Below are 17,241 nucleotides of genomic sequence, written 5' to 3' on the forward strand. Positions count from 1 at the left end.
ATCCTGCTGACCTGGTATCTTTCTGCACCATCTTATTGGTCTCCTGGGTGAAGAAGAGGCATGATCCCTCATATCACAAGCCAGTAGCAGCTTAAGTCTCTGAACAGCTTTTTCTTGACAGTTTATAAACTCTGGGAATACACAAATGATCTTGCCTTCAGTATATTTTAAAAATTATGGGGTTAGCATAGCAGCAATTGAGATTGTAAGAGAGCTGCAATCATGAAGCAAGCCAAGCAATTTTGCAAGAGTGCTCTTAACACATAAGAAAAATATATAAATCCCCTTGTTAAATTGGGTAACTGTCATGCTCATGGTCAAGTTCACCACTAGTAGATTGCATTGCTCTTTATTTAAGGAGGGAAAAAAAGAGAAAAATCTTTTCTCACTCTCTAAAATAATCACATTAATTGCAGACCATATAGAAAAATGAAGTAGTCTAGATTAGCAATTTTTTTTTTATCCTACTGTAGAAGATTTGGAATCTTGAACATTGAAAACTGAAAATGTTCAGGATCTATTTGCCATTTTAACCTCCCCAGTTTTGGATGGAAACTTAAAACCCTTAAAAAAACCCCCAAAAAACCCAAGAGAAACCAACAACACCCCCTCCCCCCAGGAGCCTTCTGGGGTCTAAGGGCTGCCTACAATTATCTGGCAGGAGGATGCAGAAAAGATGAGCCAGATTCTTCTCAGATGTGCACCATGAAAGGGCAAGAGTCCACAAACAAGGGTTGCAACACAGGTCATCTTGGTATGACATGACAAGAAAATTGTTCTTCATGAGGGTGGTCAAGCACCAGGATGGCAACCCAGAAAGGTTGTGAGATTTCCATCCCTAGAGATATTCAGAACTTAAATAGACACTGCCCTGAGAAATCTGGCATCATTTGGATTTGCTTTCAAGTGGTTGGTTCAGGTGACCTTCTGAAGTCCTTCCCTACTTGAATTATTATGCACACACACAAGTATGCATAAGACCTATTTTCTTAACAAATACTCTTAAAATGAAAAGATACTTAAACAGACATAATCAGATGAATGCTTTGCACACATTGCATATTATTTATTGTATCAAAACATGAACAGCTCAGATCTTTCTGGGAATCTTTATGTAAATTAAAATTTGCTCTGCAAGTAAAGAGTATGGGTGTAAAAGTTACTGACATGGAAATGGCAAAACCATAATTGTCTTAAGAAAAACTACATTAAAAGTATAAGATTGCATTTTTCTTATATTTATTTGAAGTCCTGAGATGAAGAATTTCTTCCAGGTGTGATCAGGTTAAACTGTGGACTTTCAGAAATGAAGTGTCATACCACTGGAGGGGTCATGACTATGGTTATGCTTACCACCTACAAAATAGAGGTTCTTTAATGCAAAAAAAAAAAAAAAAAAAAAAGAACAAACTTGGTTAAACTTCCGAAAAAACATCCTTATTTCTTTCCGTGCTGAAAATTTCTACACAAGTTGAGTTGTGAAAAAACCCCACTATGTAACAGCAATCTGCTTGAAGAAAAGTTGTAGGTGCATTGCATATACCTTAATTGTAGACAACAGTTCTGATTGTCAAGAAGGAAAAAAGTAAGGGGCAGGCACCAAATATCTTACAAGAAGAGGAACAGCAAGCAATACTTGGGCTAGAAGTAAGCTTCACACAGCAAATACTAATGACCTGAATGTGAAGATTCAGATAATTAATTCAAGTCATCTCCTAATGCTCAAGAAAAGAAAAGCTGAAAAAAAAAATTTCAGCTGAAAAAGCTGAAAAGTTCTTGATTCATTTGCGATAGGCCTTGTCTCAATAAGAAAGAAACATGCTCAAACAACTGGGCACTTCAGCCTTAGCTGTCACAAGCAGCAGGAAGTTGTACTGTCCACCCCTGTAATACAAACATGTTTCGAAAGAAGGTCCTCCATCCAGCAAGGCAAAACTGAGAAGATGTTTTTACACAGATTTCACACAAGATATTCCTGAAAATTTTGGAAAAACAATTTGACTGACACTTAAAAACCTAGGGAAAACTCATGTGAAGGTAAGAAAAACTGGGAGAAAATAAAGTTCAAACCTAAGTTTTATATTTTGCTACTGAAAATGCTTGTGTTATGATTGAATTTGAGAGAAACACATTTCAGCAGGCAACAAGCCCTCTAGGAGTTAATGTTTTTTTAATTAGCGTGGCCTGGAATTGAGCCTGATTCAAAGTGAATAAATACCAGTTCAGCCCCAGGTTTGACCCTGGGACTGCTGCTTTCTCATTTAAATGCTACTGGTTGTGCTTGATATCCCTCCTATCCCTTGTGCAAAGGCTGCCTCACTGAGCTGCTTTCTAGCTGATTGCCTGGGTTATCCTCCCAGCCCAAGGTTATAGAACATTCTGGCAAAGCTGGGATGCATTGCCACAAGAAACCTTCACCAACATATCAAATATGCTGGCAAGCGTCACTTCCCCAAGAGTCCTTATCATTGGAAAAAACACACAGCTGGAAGGAACAAAATTTTTTCTGTTCTGGTGAACTTGAGAAGCAGTTTTGTATGAGTTTGTGTTGATATGGTATTTCACTCCTGTGTTATGTTTATGTGTTACATAGAGGAAAGATCTACAATATTTTCTTTAATTTAGACCTAGGAAAACAGAAAAGCTGAGAAAGTCTATTCACTAAAGCAGGACACTTCCTCATAGAAAGGGGCAATTTTGTAATCAAGATTACTTTTTCATCTTTTGAAATCTAGCTTTTTTTTTTTTTTTGTGAACCTCTGTGTTTTTAACAAACCTATTTCTTAGCTCTGACTTCATCACCATGGATGAGCAGGGTCCCTTCAGTGTACACAATCTAATACATGCTAATTGCAATGATCTTTCCAACCTCAACAGCTGAACAAGCCCCCACTCTGTCCCAAAATTCTCTATCAGTGTGATGGTGACAGTCAGTAACAAATGTGATTAATTCAATTTAATTCTATCACCAAATAGTTCTTATTTGCCATTTTGTTGTGATTGGATACAAGACAGGTAATAAATGCAGACAGTACTGCTCAGTTATTGCAGGATGTTTTACCTATTGCACTCTAGGAAAATTCCACAGAATTAGACAGATATTCCTGATTTAAATGTCATCAGAAAACACAAATTTGTAAATTTGTAAATCAATTCTTTTGTAGAATATTTTTAATGTAGAAAGATAATATTAGATCACTCAAAGGTCCATCCATAATTTTATGATTTTGACAGCCCTATTTAAAAGTCCAGAGTATTGTTTTTCTTAGTCACTTAAAATTATTACATGTGCCTAATCAGTATAATTAAAATATCTCAAAAAATGTAAAAGATTTATATCTTCTAGGCATATTTATAAAGGAGAGGCAGACAGGTGCAAACCATGTGCCTGTGTGGAGCACAGGGACATAGTATGAGGGTTGCTATTGTAGAGCTGCCCAAATGAGCCGGCTCAGAGCAGCTGCTCCCTGTTGGGCTGTCCTACTGCCAGATCCCTTCTGTGCTGAATTTAAGCCACTGGATGAGGCCAGCCTGGCCAACAGCACTGCAGCAGCAGCTTCCCAAAGAGGTCGTTCACAGCGCAGCATCTCAGGAATAGCAATAGTCATTACAGCATAATGCAGAGACTGTGTTCAGGAGTCTCTGACACCTTATTTGTGTAAACTTAATCCTCCTCCTCTCCCCCACTAAAAGATTGCAAAAATTACCTCTGAATTATTTGATATGTCTATTTTGTAAAATGTGTAAATGCATTTGCAGAGATTACTCCAGAAATTTGACAGCACCCATTATTATTTTCCTATTATGTATTTAATGATGGGATGCTCTGTGATATTTGCTTGAAAATCAGAATGAGCAATAGCATAAGCAAATACTTTTCAGGAGATAAAGTGACTTCTACATTTGGATGAAAGGATAGGGACATTAGACTGTGACTTCAGCAGTCTTTGAGAGGACCTGGAGCCAAATCCATGTAACTGGACAGTCCTACAAAACCTCTTAACACATTGGTCTCCTCAGCTCTTTGCTGGTGATGGCAAAAACCCCAAACTTTATAAAGAGCATTAGCTCCATGGATAAGCAGCCCATGTTTTTAGAGTTGTGCTTACTTGTGCTAGGTTGTGCTGTCCTGTTTAATATCTGAGCTACACAGGCTAAAACATGCAGGTATAGGGAATGCTGCAATGCTGAGGGAATACAGTCAAAGATATATGTTTAAAATAATTTGTGATGGTTTTGATAGGCACACAGTTCTCCTGAAAGCTGTAATACTTCAGTGTCACTGCTGTGCTATTGCTGCATGGCACGGGGACCAGGGCTCATGGTGCCAGAGATAGGTCATGTCAACATTTGGATGAATGATTTGGGTTCCCACTTGGCAGGGGGGACACTGGGGTTCCCAACAACCTTGGATGTAAACAACAAAACCCTTGTGTCCTGCTGCACATGTGAGGACTCTACACAGCATGAAATATAAAGAACTACCTGGTGGATTCCCAGCTCTGCTGGGAGGTAGGAAATGATGGTGGGAACACAGTCCCACTAAGAAAATTCACAGTTGATGTTCCTTTCTCTTTTTGAGTACTCCAACCTTTACTTTCCTGCGTAAAAGCAGGGCATCTTCTTTCTCAGCAGAGGTGTTAAAACAGAGATGATCCCTACTCAATCTTTCTAAGGACAAGCACATGCTCCTGCCATTGTGAAAGCTTCTGGGATGTTTAGTATCTGGCAGGAGGAGATGCTTCCTCCAGCCCTTACAAAGCCTCCCAAACCTTGTGCAAAATCAGGCCAAACCTATTCTGAAATTCTGAAAATTCAGCTTTTCTCCGGGCAGGTTTCTGTTTTGTACCTTGTCAGATTTTCAGAGTTAAGAAGGTCCTAAAGTAGAGGAAGGCTACAGTTATTTAGAGGATTTCTGCACTTTCTGGACTACTGTATCTGGCTGGTGCTATTGATGCTTACTTAGAGCCCTTTTACACATGGATTAAGCACATATGGAGGAGATTGTAAAGGGATTTAATGATCTCTCCTTTGGCTTGGGAGGCTGGAGCTGTAAATAATACCAATTTGCACATCTGTTCTGAATTAGGTGCTGAAGCAGCCAGAAGAATTCTTTGTAGTTTAAATCAGCAACCTACCTGGATACCCCACAGAAGGCACCCAGGAAGAAAGATGATCTGTGTTTTCAGGGACAATTTGCCATAACACAGCAGCAAGACCTAAATGGCAGTGGGAATGAGTGTCTTTGCCATGACGAGCACCAGCTCATCTTGCGTGCTGAGTGGTGCATGGATACACCCAGTCCTGCCCCAAAAGCTGCCATTCTGTATGCCAAGAGTCAGTTTAGTTAGCCCACATGGCCCCAAATTAGACTTAATTATCAAAGCTTTGATGAGAAGCTGGCCCTTCTGTAGTAATTATTACCAGAAGAAAATCTGCATTCCTCTAAGTGGAGGAGATGCTCAATTTTTTCAGCTAAAATAAATCAATAAAATCCCTGTCTTTCCTCCCAAAAAGACAACAAAAACATGAACTGGCAAAACATTCTCTAATCAGAAACTGTGCAAGGTTTAGCTGTTAAGCAGAGGAATAGACAGAAGCGCAAATTTTTCTAGAAGAGAAGCATTCACAGCTCAGACTTTCTGGCAGTGAAATACGCTAATGCACGTTATTTTACTTTTGTCATGTTGCCGCCACAGTATAACACAGACACTACCTGGGGTGGGTACCAGCCATCCTCTTGCAGTTTGGGAGGAAGACACCAGCACATGCTCATGTAGTTTGAGCAGCATGTGAGATACCCTGGCAGCTGTCATTGGGTAAAATCATTAAAAAGTCATCAACACAGGTACAGGGTGTCACTCCCTAGTCTTCTTTTATCAGTTTAGATCATGTTTTCCTATGACTGCTTTGATAAGGTAGGTTACACTGCATTTTCCAAGCAGAAACAGCTTGTCTGTTCTGTCTGCGCCCAGGCTCTGGGGTCAGCCTGTGCAGTGCTGGCTCACCCACCCTGCCTTCACAATCAGCCACAGGCTGCAGTGTGTTTGAAAATCCAAACCCTATTTGTAAGCTACATTTTGAACAGTGAACTCTGTTTTACAAATTCATTCAGCCTGTTCCAAACTGAAACTTAAATTATTTTAGCTGCTGAATTATTTTAGCATTGTAAAGAGGAAGACAATGCTGCTTGGCTTGCTGAAGTGGGCAAGGACACAGCCACAACAAGGGCAGAGCTCATGGAGGATGGCCAGCAGAGTCAACAGGTATCAGCAGCACCTTTCGCATGTGGGTTTTACAGAGTGCTGAAACTGCTGGCAGGGAGCCCTGTCTTCCCTGCACTGTAGTCATCAGAGCAGGTGCTCTCTCCTTCCTTTCCTACAGCTGCACCAGCTGTCACTTGTCTCTAGAGTCAAAATATTTCCATGCCTATCAACAGCTAGTAATTGATGTGAAATCAGTGAGTCTCCTTGCAAAGTTCATGCTGCATGTGCCAGAGCCAGGCATCCGGCAGAGACTCAAGAGCAAATCTAATGAGAAATCCTCAGCTACAGAAAAAAGAATCGCTTCCTTTAGCAATGGATGAACATGCATGACTATCCTTGGTTTCCTAATTATTGTAATTTACTCAATCTCTCCTATTAATGAGAATTTTTCTGCCTGGGGACTTTCTAATCATGGAATAAATTGTCACTTTTACCATTATAAAATACTGCTCCCATGACATTGTTCAGATTTACAGCCCTAACTGTGAAAAGAAGACAGGAGATAAAGAGAAAGTTGTTAAAATATTTTTCTTGTCCCTTGTGACTTTTTTTTCAAGAGCATTTTAGGAGTCTAACATGGAGAGGAAAAAAAAATTAATAAAAAATAATTTTCACCCTTGAAATCCTAGGTAGGAAGTATTACCTTAGCAATCATAAGCAGCGCGTTAAAAGAGACCTCACTAATTAAGACTGGCACTATGGATCATCCTTTTCTTAATCAGGGCTGGGAACCTGCTGTAATTCCACCGATTCCACTAGGATTGTATCAGAGCACTACCAATCTCACAGATACAAAAATTGCTTCTGAATATATCCCCTTTTACCTCACATGTTGTCAAATGATATAAATGCCTGGATCTTTCCAGCTGAAATTGATCTCTTTGGTGCGGAGGTCCCGAAGGGCAGGGCAGGGCACTCCTAGCCAGACTTTTTAATGACTTGAACTTGTACAATGTACCATAAAAATAAAGAGACACATGACATTCAGAACAAAATTAAGCAGTAGCAACAGGCATAGAAATCTGAAAGAAATATGAACTTCAGAACTTCTCCAATCTTTTCCCTACATTTACATATTGCTAGGGTGATGTTTAGTTTTGTAGATGACTAAATACACTTCCCATTCAATTCAACAGCATTCACTACTGAATGACTCATCTGATGCATTCTTAACAACAGATTTCAAGAGACACTGCATCCCCCATTCAACTCACAAGCAAACAAACAAACAAAAGACAAATTAGAACCTGTCCCTCATGATTAAAAAAAACCCAAACAACAAAAACCCCCATCTCACTTGTGTACAATGTTTGTTGCAGCTGGAAAATTGAAAAGAAATCCCTTATGTCAAGATGATGCATCTAAGAAATGACATTAAAAATGTGTTAAAATAATGTGAGATTTTGACTAAAGATGCATGTATAATTACCATACCTCTACAGAAAAACAGTACTGTCCTCTCTTGGAACGGGATAGAGTTAGCTAAGACATGTAAATCTGAAGTCCAATTTCTACAAGTATTTTGCTTTTCAGTAAATGCCTCACACATGCTGTCAGCAGTATTTGCGGGGAAAAAGCCCCACCAATACTTGAAAAAAAAAGTTAAAGAGTTGCCTCCCCACATATGTGCTGAAAATGCTCCAAAGCTGCAAGCATTTGAGAAAAGTAATGCACCCCTTAAAGTAATACCTTAAAGGAATAGTAAAAGGATCCCCACTCCTCTTCTGCCACCACTTCTGTGAAAGTCACTGTTTCAGTGAAGGTGACAAGGGTAAGATCCAGACAGCTGGTGCCTCCCTGGGAGCTGCTGCTGGCTTCTGTGGAGTTGACCTCCATCACTGGATTTTGCTTAAGTTGTCTAGGTGCTGATTTTAGTAAGAGTTAATGCAGGCAGGCTTCTCCCGTAAAAGCGCAGCACAAAACCAGCTTCTCACTGGCTACCAGAGGTGTCGGGCTTCAGTGCAGCTGAGTGATAGAAAGAAAAAAAAAAAAAACCAAAGCCACGCTGGCATTCCTTTGAGCTTTCCTTTGGTACAAGTCTGACAACAACCATCCACATGCTCTTTCCAACAGCAACAGCCAGTAACAAAGTGCCATGTGTGCCATGTGCTTTGTGGACTCTGGATTACCTTGCACCCCAAGCTGTTAGCTGTAGAGTCAGGCACACCTGCAAAAGCATGGAGCTCCTCCCTGCTCTAAGCCCAGGAGCCTGGGTTTTCCACTCAGCAGCATTGCTTACTTACCTTAGCTGAGCTCACTATGATTTTGATTACCTTTAGTCTTATGGTAAATCCATAAACAAATACCAACACACTCTCCCATATTAAAAAAACCCTATTAAGTTTGTAGGCTTAAGGTACCTGTCAATATCTACCTGACTTGAAAAATAGACCTCTCCCTCACCTCTGCAAGGAGTGTGCTGTATACCCAGGAAAGAAGTGTTTTCTTTACCATATGGAAAACCTGTCTGGAAAGGCACAGCTCCTAGATACTTAGAAGCTCAATACACTTCAGAACAAGGTAATCAATTATTTCTCTATTCACAGATTTTATGGGCACTAATCCCACATACCCTCTGTTTATTCAGATGCTTTTACCCATCTCCAGTGGCATCACCCTAGATTTACACCAAGGGTACATATGAGAGTGCACTCACCTTCCCTGACCAGAGCTCAAAGTCACTTGTCAATACTGCACTTGTTCAGCTTTGTGAGGATGCTCTGCCCCAATGACACTGCAATCCTAAGCAGAACTTGATGTGTTTCACACTCACACCCCACCAATTCAATCTCTCCTTACCTGCTCATGGTAAAACCCAGTCCTGCATTTATGTAGACACAGATGGCCATGAGAGAGCTCAGGAGTCTTTAAACTCCTCTCTCTTGCTAGCACAGCACACCTTTTCCCCTGTGCTTTTCCCAGGCATCCACATCCCCAATCTTCTTGGGACTGTTCCCATACCTGCCTACATGAGCAGCAAGAGAGGGGCCACTATAGGGCCCTCCAGCTCCCAGGGGCAGTATTAGCAGGGGAAATTCAGGTCCAAATTTTGACTCTGAACCCTCCCAAGTTAGGACATGCCTGGATCTAGGGCTTTGGACTTAGATGTTCTAGTAACTACAGAAACCTCTGGGTGTCTGAGCAATAATCAGACTCTCCAGAAGAGGCTGGAGTCATCAGAGTAATTCAGTGGAATTATTTAGAGGAGGGAATCAGTCTAGATCAATACAGATAATCAGTACCAGTCACGAGGCAATCAACTCTGACTAATATGCACCAGTGATCAATATTTTATGGTGACAAATGATTCATAGGTTGGAACATGAAATAGATAAAAAAGAAATCTTATAAAGAAGAAGGATAAAAATAAATATTATAGAGCCACAATATTTTGCTGAAAACCACTGGGGAAATGCTCATATATATTATATAAAAGAGAGGGGAAATATTTTTGGATTTTTTTCTGACTGATTGTACAGGTTGACTTTGAAACTCTGCAAAGAAGTATTTAGGTAGCATCCAAGCTTCTTGAAAATATTTTATCATTTTTTTACCCCTCTTCTTCCTTCTTCTTATCTTTCTTTCTTATATTTAGAGAATTCTCTTAGCTAGAGTTAAAATTTATTACACTGAACTTTTGGGTTGGTGGGTTTTTTGCACTTTCATTCCTACAGAGCTGTTAAGTTCAAGCATATTACAGGCACTAAGAGGCTTCTCAGGATCTACCCCACAGGCCAGATCATGTGCAGCTCTCAGGGCTAACCTAGAGTGACTTGTGGCTTTGCCAGCTACTTTCTCTAAGTAGTGCTGATGGTGCTGCAAAAGGTTATACCGTGCCCTGCTCCAGCACTCTCCAGGGCTAATTCAGATTTTCCATCACTATTAGCTTTTCTGCCGGTGAGTATTTCTCAGTTGCTGCCACTGCCATGTTTTGTTGAGGGCTGGTTTTGTCAAAATGCTGTTTAGTCATAGAATTTGAAGCCATGGGCTGTCTGTGTTACCACAACTAGAATTAAGCTAATTCTCTAGAATAAAATAATTTTAAACTTTTAAACCACTACAAGTCATTATAACTCTTTGAAATTTGGTGTTCAGACTTTTTTCCCCACTCCACTCTCAATGGTGACATTAAGCAAATTCTGAAATGAATGGCAAAATAAAATATTTTATGATTGAATCTCAAAAACTTACAAAAGGCAAGATCAAATCCTTGAAACTCCTCTGTGCTGAAGGAATAGCTGATTGATTCTGGTAACTCACTTTGTTTTTCCTCAGCTGGGACCTTGAAAAGTCTCTGAGAACTTTCAATGTTTTAAGAGACTGAGACAGTTTTATAGGGAGAGAAATTCAGACTTCTCTCTGCTTTAATGTAAAATGCTGTTCAATTATTATTGCAAGACAGTTTTTTATCTAATATATATTAAAATATGGTTCTTCTTTCTTAACCTTTAGAGTGGCTTATTTTTAAAGTCACTGTATTGCAGTACTGCACCACAGCATGCTTCGTAACTTGGAAAGATATTTTAAAAATCCATAAGCAATAAGAATGGATTATTTGAAAGAAGAATAGAGACAACTTGCTTTAGAGGCCTCTTCATTTGCCATTGCCTTTATCTCAGCCTTGGAAGATACACACATTTAGTTTTCTTAAATAAAACCTTGAACCAAAGGACCAGAAAACCTAAGAGCATAAATGGTTCCACTGAAAGGTAAAGAAAGTATTCTGTGGTTGCTGTGTGCAGCAAAACTGATATCTTGCATGTGCAGAAACATGGGGGCAGATGTGCAATGCCTATCTTTTATCACCCCATAGTGGCATGGCACTCACTCCCCTCTGGAAAGAAGAGGAAGCCCTGTGCAACTGCAGAAAATGAAACCAGGAGATTGATGTGGTGATGTGATTGATGTGATGTGATGTGATGTGATGTGATGTGATGTGATGTGATGTGATGATGTGATGTGATGTGATGTGATGTATGTGATGTGATGTGATGTGATGATGTGATGTGGTGTGATGTGATGATGTGATGTGATGATGTGAAGTGGTAGATGTAAGTAGGTAACTCTGGAAAGAAAATGTTAAAAAAAAAGAAGGAAAAATAAGAAGCAATTAATCAAAGATTCATTGATCAGGTAAAAATTAGTGATTTTGATTATTTAAGCTTGAAATTCATCATGCAAAAACTCTGGTCTTTCCTGCACAGCTGTGAAATGCAATAGGTGGAAATGGTTCCTTTTGTCACCACACTATGGATGCTTCATGACAGGCAGAGGTGCCATCACAGAGGATGTTACAATCCAAAACTCAGCAGCAGTAGTAGGAGGGACTATGCAGGCATATTTGGTTCCTCCTTTGCTATCCATTTCTGTATCTTGACTTCCCTGGCAGAAACTGTTGTGTGGCAGTGTTTTTGTGCATGATGCAGAAATCTGCCAAAAGCCGATCAGTGTAAATATTCTAATGTGTCAAATTGTTAAAAAGATTAGGCACATCTGAAATGAGCAGAAAAAAGATCTGCTCAAGTGTATATTATTTTTTACTGAGACTTTATGGTAGATTTATTTTTGTTGTATTTAGGCATCATTCAGAGTAAAATTGAAAAAATATTTGGTTTTTAGCTCTTTGAAGCTTTGGCACCCTGGAGTACTTAGGCATAATAATATTAAATGCAAAGAACAAATAATGGTATCAGACTGTAGGAAAAAAGAGAATGAGATATTTCTTACTTCTAAAAGAGCAGCAAGTTAATTGCTTTTCTGAAAAAAAAAAAAACCAAAACCAAAACCAAAACCAAAAACAAAAACAAAAACAAAAAAAACCCAAAAACAAACAAACAAAAAAAAACCCCATGCTTATCCAAATCTTTATATGCCAGGTTTTGAAGAGGAAATTTAGCCTGCTCTCCCCAATGCACATCTCCTCCCCAAAAGCTGAACATTTGGGGCAATTCAGAGGGACTCAGCTGCTGGCTCTTGCGGCATAGCACCACTTTACAGCTGTGTGCTCTTGTCTCCTCTGCACAGGAGAGCAGAACTGACACATTAGTGACACAATTCCTGTTGTCTGTCAGAAACTCATTCTCCTTTGACTTAACAAGCTGCTTAGCATGAGAGTTGGGTTCATTGGCACCATGCCTCCAGAGGGGTGCAGACCTGGGCAGACCGGGTAGGCAATACCCAAACAGGCTGGATTGATTGCCTCAAATCTGGAACCAAAAACATCTCCATGTGGTCCCAGTGCCTGGGATGTGGCTGGGAAAGGATGCCATGTTTCTGGACTCTTGTAGGTCATTGCCGTGTGTGAAACAGAGGGTTTCATGTGTGCCTTACTTAGGATGCAAGTATTCCACCACACATTTGCACCCACATTTATATAATTTTTGAGCCCCTCCAGGTAGAGATGACATCAAATTTCTAAATCTTCAAGACTTGAAACAGCAATGACATTTTATAGGCTAAATTAACAGTTATTGGATTTTCTTGACAGAAACCCCTAACATCCATTCTCCACTCTCCAGAATGAAGTGACTGTTACTAGGATTTAAAAATTTGGGAGTCAAAGTAAGATTTCAGAAGCTGGTTTTAACCTCCTCCCAAGCATTTAGTTTCAGGATCTGCATCCCAAAGCAGAACCTGGTAGCAGCATGTTGACGCTGCCAAACTTAGCAACTCCCAGGATTCTCCTTATGAGGTGTGAATTTCAGCTGCACTCTGCAGAGACTCCAGGGTTGTGACTCTGTCCCATCTGCACCATATGGATCACCTTGGGCCACAGGGCCAACTAACAGCACACTGCATCCGCAAATTTCTTGGTTCAGAAGTTAGAGGCTAGTAACTACAGTTGAAAAGCCTTTCTCTTTGATGGAAAAAAATTGAGTTGGATTTTCATCCAGAATCTGTATAAACTTAATTTTGAAATATTAAAACCTTGCAGAATGAGATAACTGTTCTCTGCTGGGCTCCAGGCTAATCTGCCTCACCTGTCAAGTCTCTATCCAGCTTTGAATCAGATCCCCAAACTGACAAAAAGTTGAATTTTCCGTTTAATGTCAGTTTCCAATCAGATCTTTTGTAAATGCTTAGATTTTACCCATAGTAAAACATTAGAGGTGCAAAAATCACAGAACATTTTTATAATAAATAATAAAATGCAAGTAGGTTGTTTCTCTTTCTTATATGATTTAAATAATTTTTTTAAAAAAGAGATTTTTCCTCATCTTTATTACTGTTTGTTGTCTTATTCCAGATTGGTTCATTTTGCAAAAGGGATACACAGCCATTTCTCGTTTCTTGTTAAGAAACTTTTGCAGAAGAATGAGTAATCCTTAAGGGATTATCTTTGAAAAGAAGCAAGCAGATAAAGAAAACATGAAGATGAATGTCATTAAATATGAATATTGTGTTAGTGGAACCGTCAGACACCCTGAGATTTAAAATCCCTTCACTCTGTTCCCCTCAATATTACCATCAAGGAAATCATCTATTTTGCAAGGGCCTGATTCTCTATTCATTTAGTGTGTTGCAGAGCAGAATTTCTTCCTGTTCTGTGACTAGAATGGCAAATAGCTTCCACAAAAAAGGAGCCAAGCCCCATGAACTGAAACAGATGCCTGATGAATGTGCATTCCTATAAAATTTTGAGACAGTCAACATAGTCACTTGGAGTGTTTTAACTTTTAAGGAGCTGAGCAGGTGGCCAGAATGTATGGCATCCATCAGGTGTTGGCATGTAGTTATGTGTACAGATGCCAGTAAGTAGGTAGAATAAATTCACAGCTCGCATCACCACCAGAAAGATTTTTCCTTCAAAATCTTCCACTTCCAATTGCCAAGGTACTGTCTGCCCTTCTCAAAGCACCGCAGCTGGAAAGGGAAAAGAGCACAGAAATAAAGCCAAGCTGCCAAGAGGGAAAGGTGGCTTCAGGTGAGCCCAGGCCAGCTCCCAGCACAGCCGGCAGGAATGCAGCCAACCCTTCTGACTGCATGGCCCAGCACACCGTATGCTCATTAACAAGGCAACTGCAGGGAACAAAACACCAACCATATGCTTGTCCTGCCCCGCTCCTCCCTCTACTTAAAGTCCCATTTAACCACAATGAGCACTTTGTGTACCTTGAGAGAAGGGCCAAGAGGCTGTGCAGACACGGGTACTAGATCCTATTTCATCTACATCTGGCATCAGCAGCTTGTTGTAATATCTCCTGAGCCACAAGCCAGAGCCTCAGCAGTCCAAAGCTCTGTTCTCCACAGTACAGAAAGGCCATTGGAGGAAATTTGGGTTCAGGATTTCCACAAGCCAACTTCTTAGCCACTTCTGACATATAATGCATTTAATATCTATAAATAGGAATCCTTTTCAATTCTGTTTTCACAATGTTGCTTAGAAGCAATTTTCCTTCCTTTTCCCATGTTTAATTGAACCAAAACCAATTTAACAGGCTGTTGGATAAGATGATCATTGTAAGTCCCTTCCAACTGAAAATAGTCTAGTCTAGTCACTTCTATACCAATTCTTAATTCATCTTAATCTACAGAGTGTGGACAACCACATCGTATCTGCTTTGTAAGAGAAATACTCCTCTCCTCCCAGTCCTTACCCTTCTTTCTGCTACCTCTGTTGAGTGCACCAAGAGGTCATTTCCATTATTCTCATTCAAGCCTATATTGATATAGGAATTATTCCCCTGTTAGATTTCAGAGGATGCAGATCTGATAAACCTCTCTCTTCTTCTGCAGGGGGATGATCGAATGGCTAAGTCAGGCTTGGAGTCCAGGGAAGATAGCAAGTACCTTGCTCTTTTGCACATTCCCATTCTGACCCTGATCAAGAGATCTCCTGTCCCATAAGAAAGAGCTTTGGAAAGCAAACATGTAACAGAAACTCAGGCCCTTCTGGATGTCATTCCCCATTCACCTGGATGCTCCTGCCTGCATAGTTATCCCCAGCTCTGGGTACATGTCACAGCTGGTTTGTGGCCGAGCAATTAATTCAGTTATAAATAAGAAACCCAGCCTGGTTCCATAAACTAGCCCCTGGGTTGAGCTATGATAGGATGGATTTGAATACATACAGGGACTTCACCCAGTCACATTCCATCCTAAGCTGCAGACATCTCACTGCCACAGAAGCTGAGCAGTGTTTAAGACAGACCAATGAGCTGTCTGGACTGAGAGATTAAAATCCTCCTTGCCCCAGATTGAACACAAGATGTATTCAATTACCATCTGTTAGAGGTGTGCCAGTTATCTTTTCTTAATATGAGCAATTGTCTTTATCTCTTTCACAAACCAATCCTCCTCCCTCACCCCCTAACCCCCCTCCCCCCATTCCCTGGGAGATATCTGCTGTTAATGGCCTATTGAATGTGACTGTTAAAAATTGCAGCATCCCATTGTGAGAAGCTCCATCCAGAGGGAGGAGCCAAGCATTTCTACCTGGATTGAGTTTCTGGAACACCAGCACAGCTTTTTCTGCACTGGATTTCCCAGAGGAACAGCTGCTTCTTCCACTGCATCTTCAGAGAAAGAATACACCCTTTTCTACAGGATCACTACTCCAACAGAACCACACCTGACACTCCAGGAGGACTGCTTTCATAATTCCCAATTGGACTGCTGCCAACACCCTGACTAACAGGGAAACAGGAACAGCAGTAGAATATTGATGCAGGCAGCAGAATACTTGCTGCAAACAGGTGGTGGGACAGCAGAAAAGACCCCATTCTGAAGTTAAGGACTTTCTTTCTTAAATAAAGAGGAATTATGACAAGCAGGCTCTGCTAGCCCTGCTCATGTGTTACGAAAGCCATGAACATAATGTGTCTGAAAGGACCTCCTCAAACTTATTAACTTGGGAGAGGACTGGCCAAAATGTACTTGCTGCAGCCTCCATTGGTGATGACACAAGCCATCAATGTTACAAAGCCATGGAGGATCATCCTAGACTGACTAAAACAGTTAAATAATGAGAGTGGGATAGGGATGGGCCAAGTGGCCACGGGGAGACAGAAAGCAGCCCCAGGTGGGGACAATATGCCAACCAGGCATTCTGCCATTGCGCAGAACCACGGGGCCGCCCCACACTATTACATGCTTCCAGCGGAGTATTCCCCAGTTGAGCAAAGCAGTGAGGAGACGCCACACTGCCAAGCACGCTGGGCAGCAGAGCAGTCATTTCGCTGTGTCCCTCTGCATCAGCTCCAGCCAGCCCCAGCCACTGCAGGAACAAGCTCTCCTGCTGTGGGATAGATGGCACAACTTAAGCACATGGGTGGTGGAGTGGGGCCAGCACGGCCGCAGCATCCACTCCAGGCTGCTGTCCTGGGTCAAGTTGCGCCATCGTAATGGCTGAGCATCCTGAGACCATCAGGTGGTACCCAGAGTGGTGCCCCGCGTCCTCCCCACCCCCACCTGCACCTAGCTACTGTGCCATGACAGACCATGCCACCCTTTTGGGTGGGCATACCATGCTGCACTGCTCCGCAGGGTCAGACCACGTGGTGGCCACTCCAAAATGTTGTGCAACACCTCTCTGCACCACCAAAGTGGGCGAGAATCCCACGGCCACAGTGCCATGACATGCAGCCACCAGCACCAGCTCCTCACCACTACTACTGGAGCAGCCCACACCTCACATTACCATGGAAATGTCAAGACTGCCCCTCCTGAGACTAAGTGCACTGCCTCCTACACCTCTGGAGCACAGCTGCGCTTCTGTCAGGGGGCAGGGCTCCACCTCCAGTCCAACATCCGGGTAGGTCTCAGACCTACCTCCATGGGTAGGTCTCAGAAATGCATCACCAGGAGCTCCTGCAGACGTAACACCCGGGGTCACTATCCCCAGGGCAGCACTTCTGCCAGAGTTGCAGTTCTCCAAAGTTGCAGATTTTACCAGACAAATACATGCAATGGTTTCCACCCCTACTTCACCTGTGAAAAAAAATAAATTGATCAACTTATCCTTTTTAAGTCTTGT

The 17,241-nt window shown here is 41.3% G+C and overlaps 1 protein-coding gene across 1 annotated transcript in view; it reads right to left on the minus strand.

Annotated features, from left to right (window-relative positions):
* Positions 1 to 8,102, minus strand: part of NPSR1 (neuropeptide S receptor 1) — a 56,438-nt gene extending 48,336 nt beyond the window's left edge. Inside the window, exon 1 of the mRNA XM_021553273.3 lies at positions 7,956 to 8,102. Within this exon, the coding sequence (XP_021408948.2) occupies positions 7,956 to 8,102 (147 nt within the window). The remainder of the gene's footprint in view (positions 1 to 7,955) is intronic.
* Between the last annotated feature and the right edge of the window lie 9,139 nt (positions 8,103 to 17,241).

This window comes from Lonchura striata, chromosome 1 (genome assembly GCF_046129695.1).
Source record: "Lonchura striata isolate bLonStr1 chromosome 1, bLonStr1.mat, whole genome shotgun sequence".
Lineage (NCBI taxonomy): Eukaryota > Metazoa > Chordata > Aves > Passeriformes > Estrildidae > Lonchura > Lonchura striata.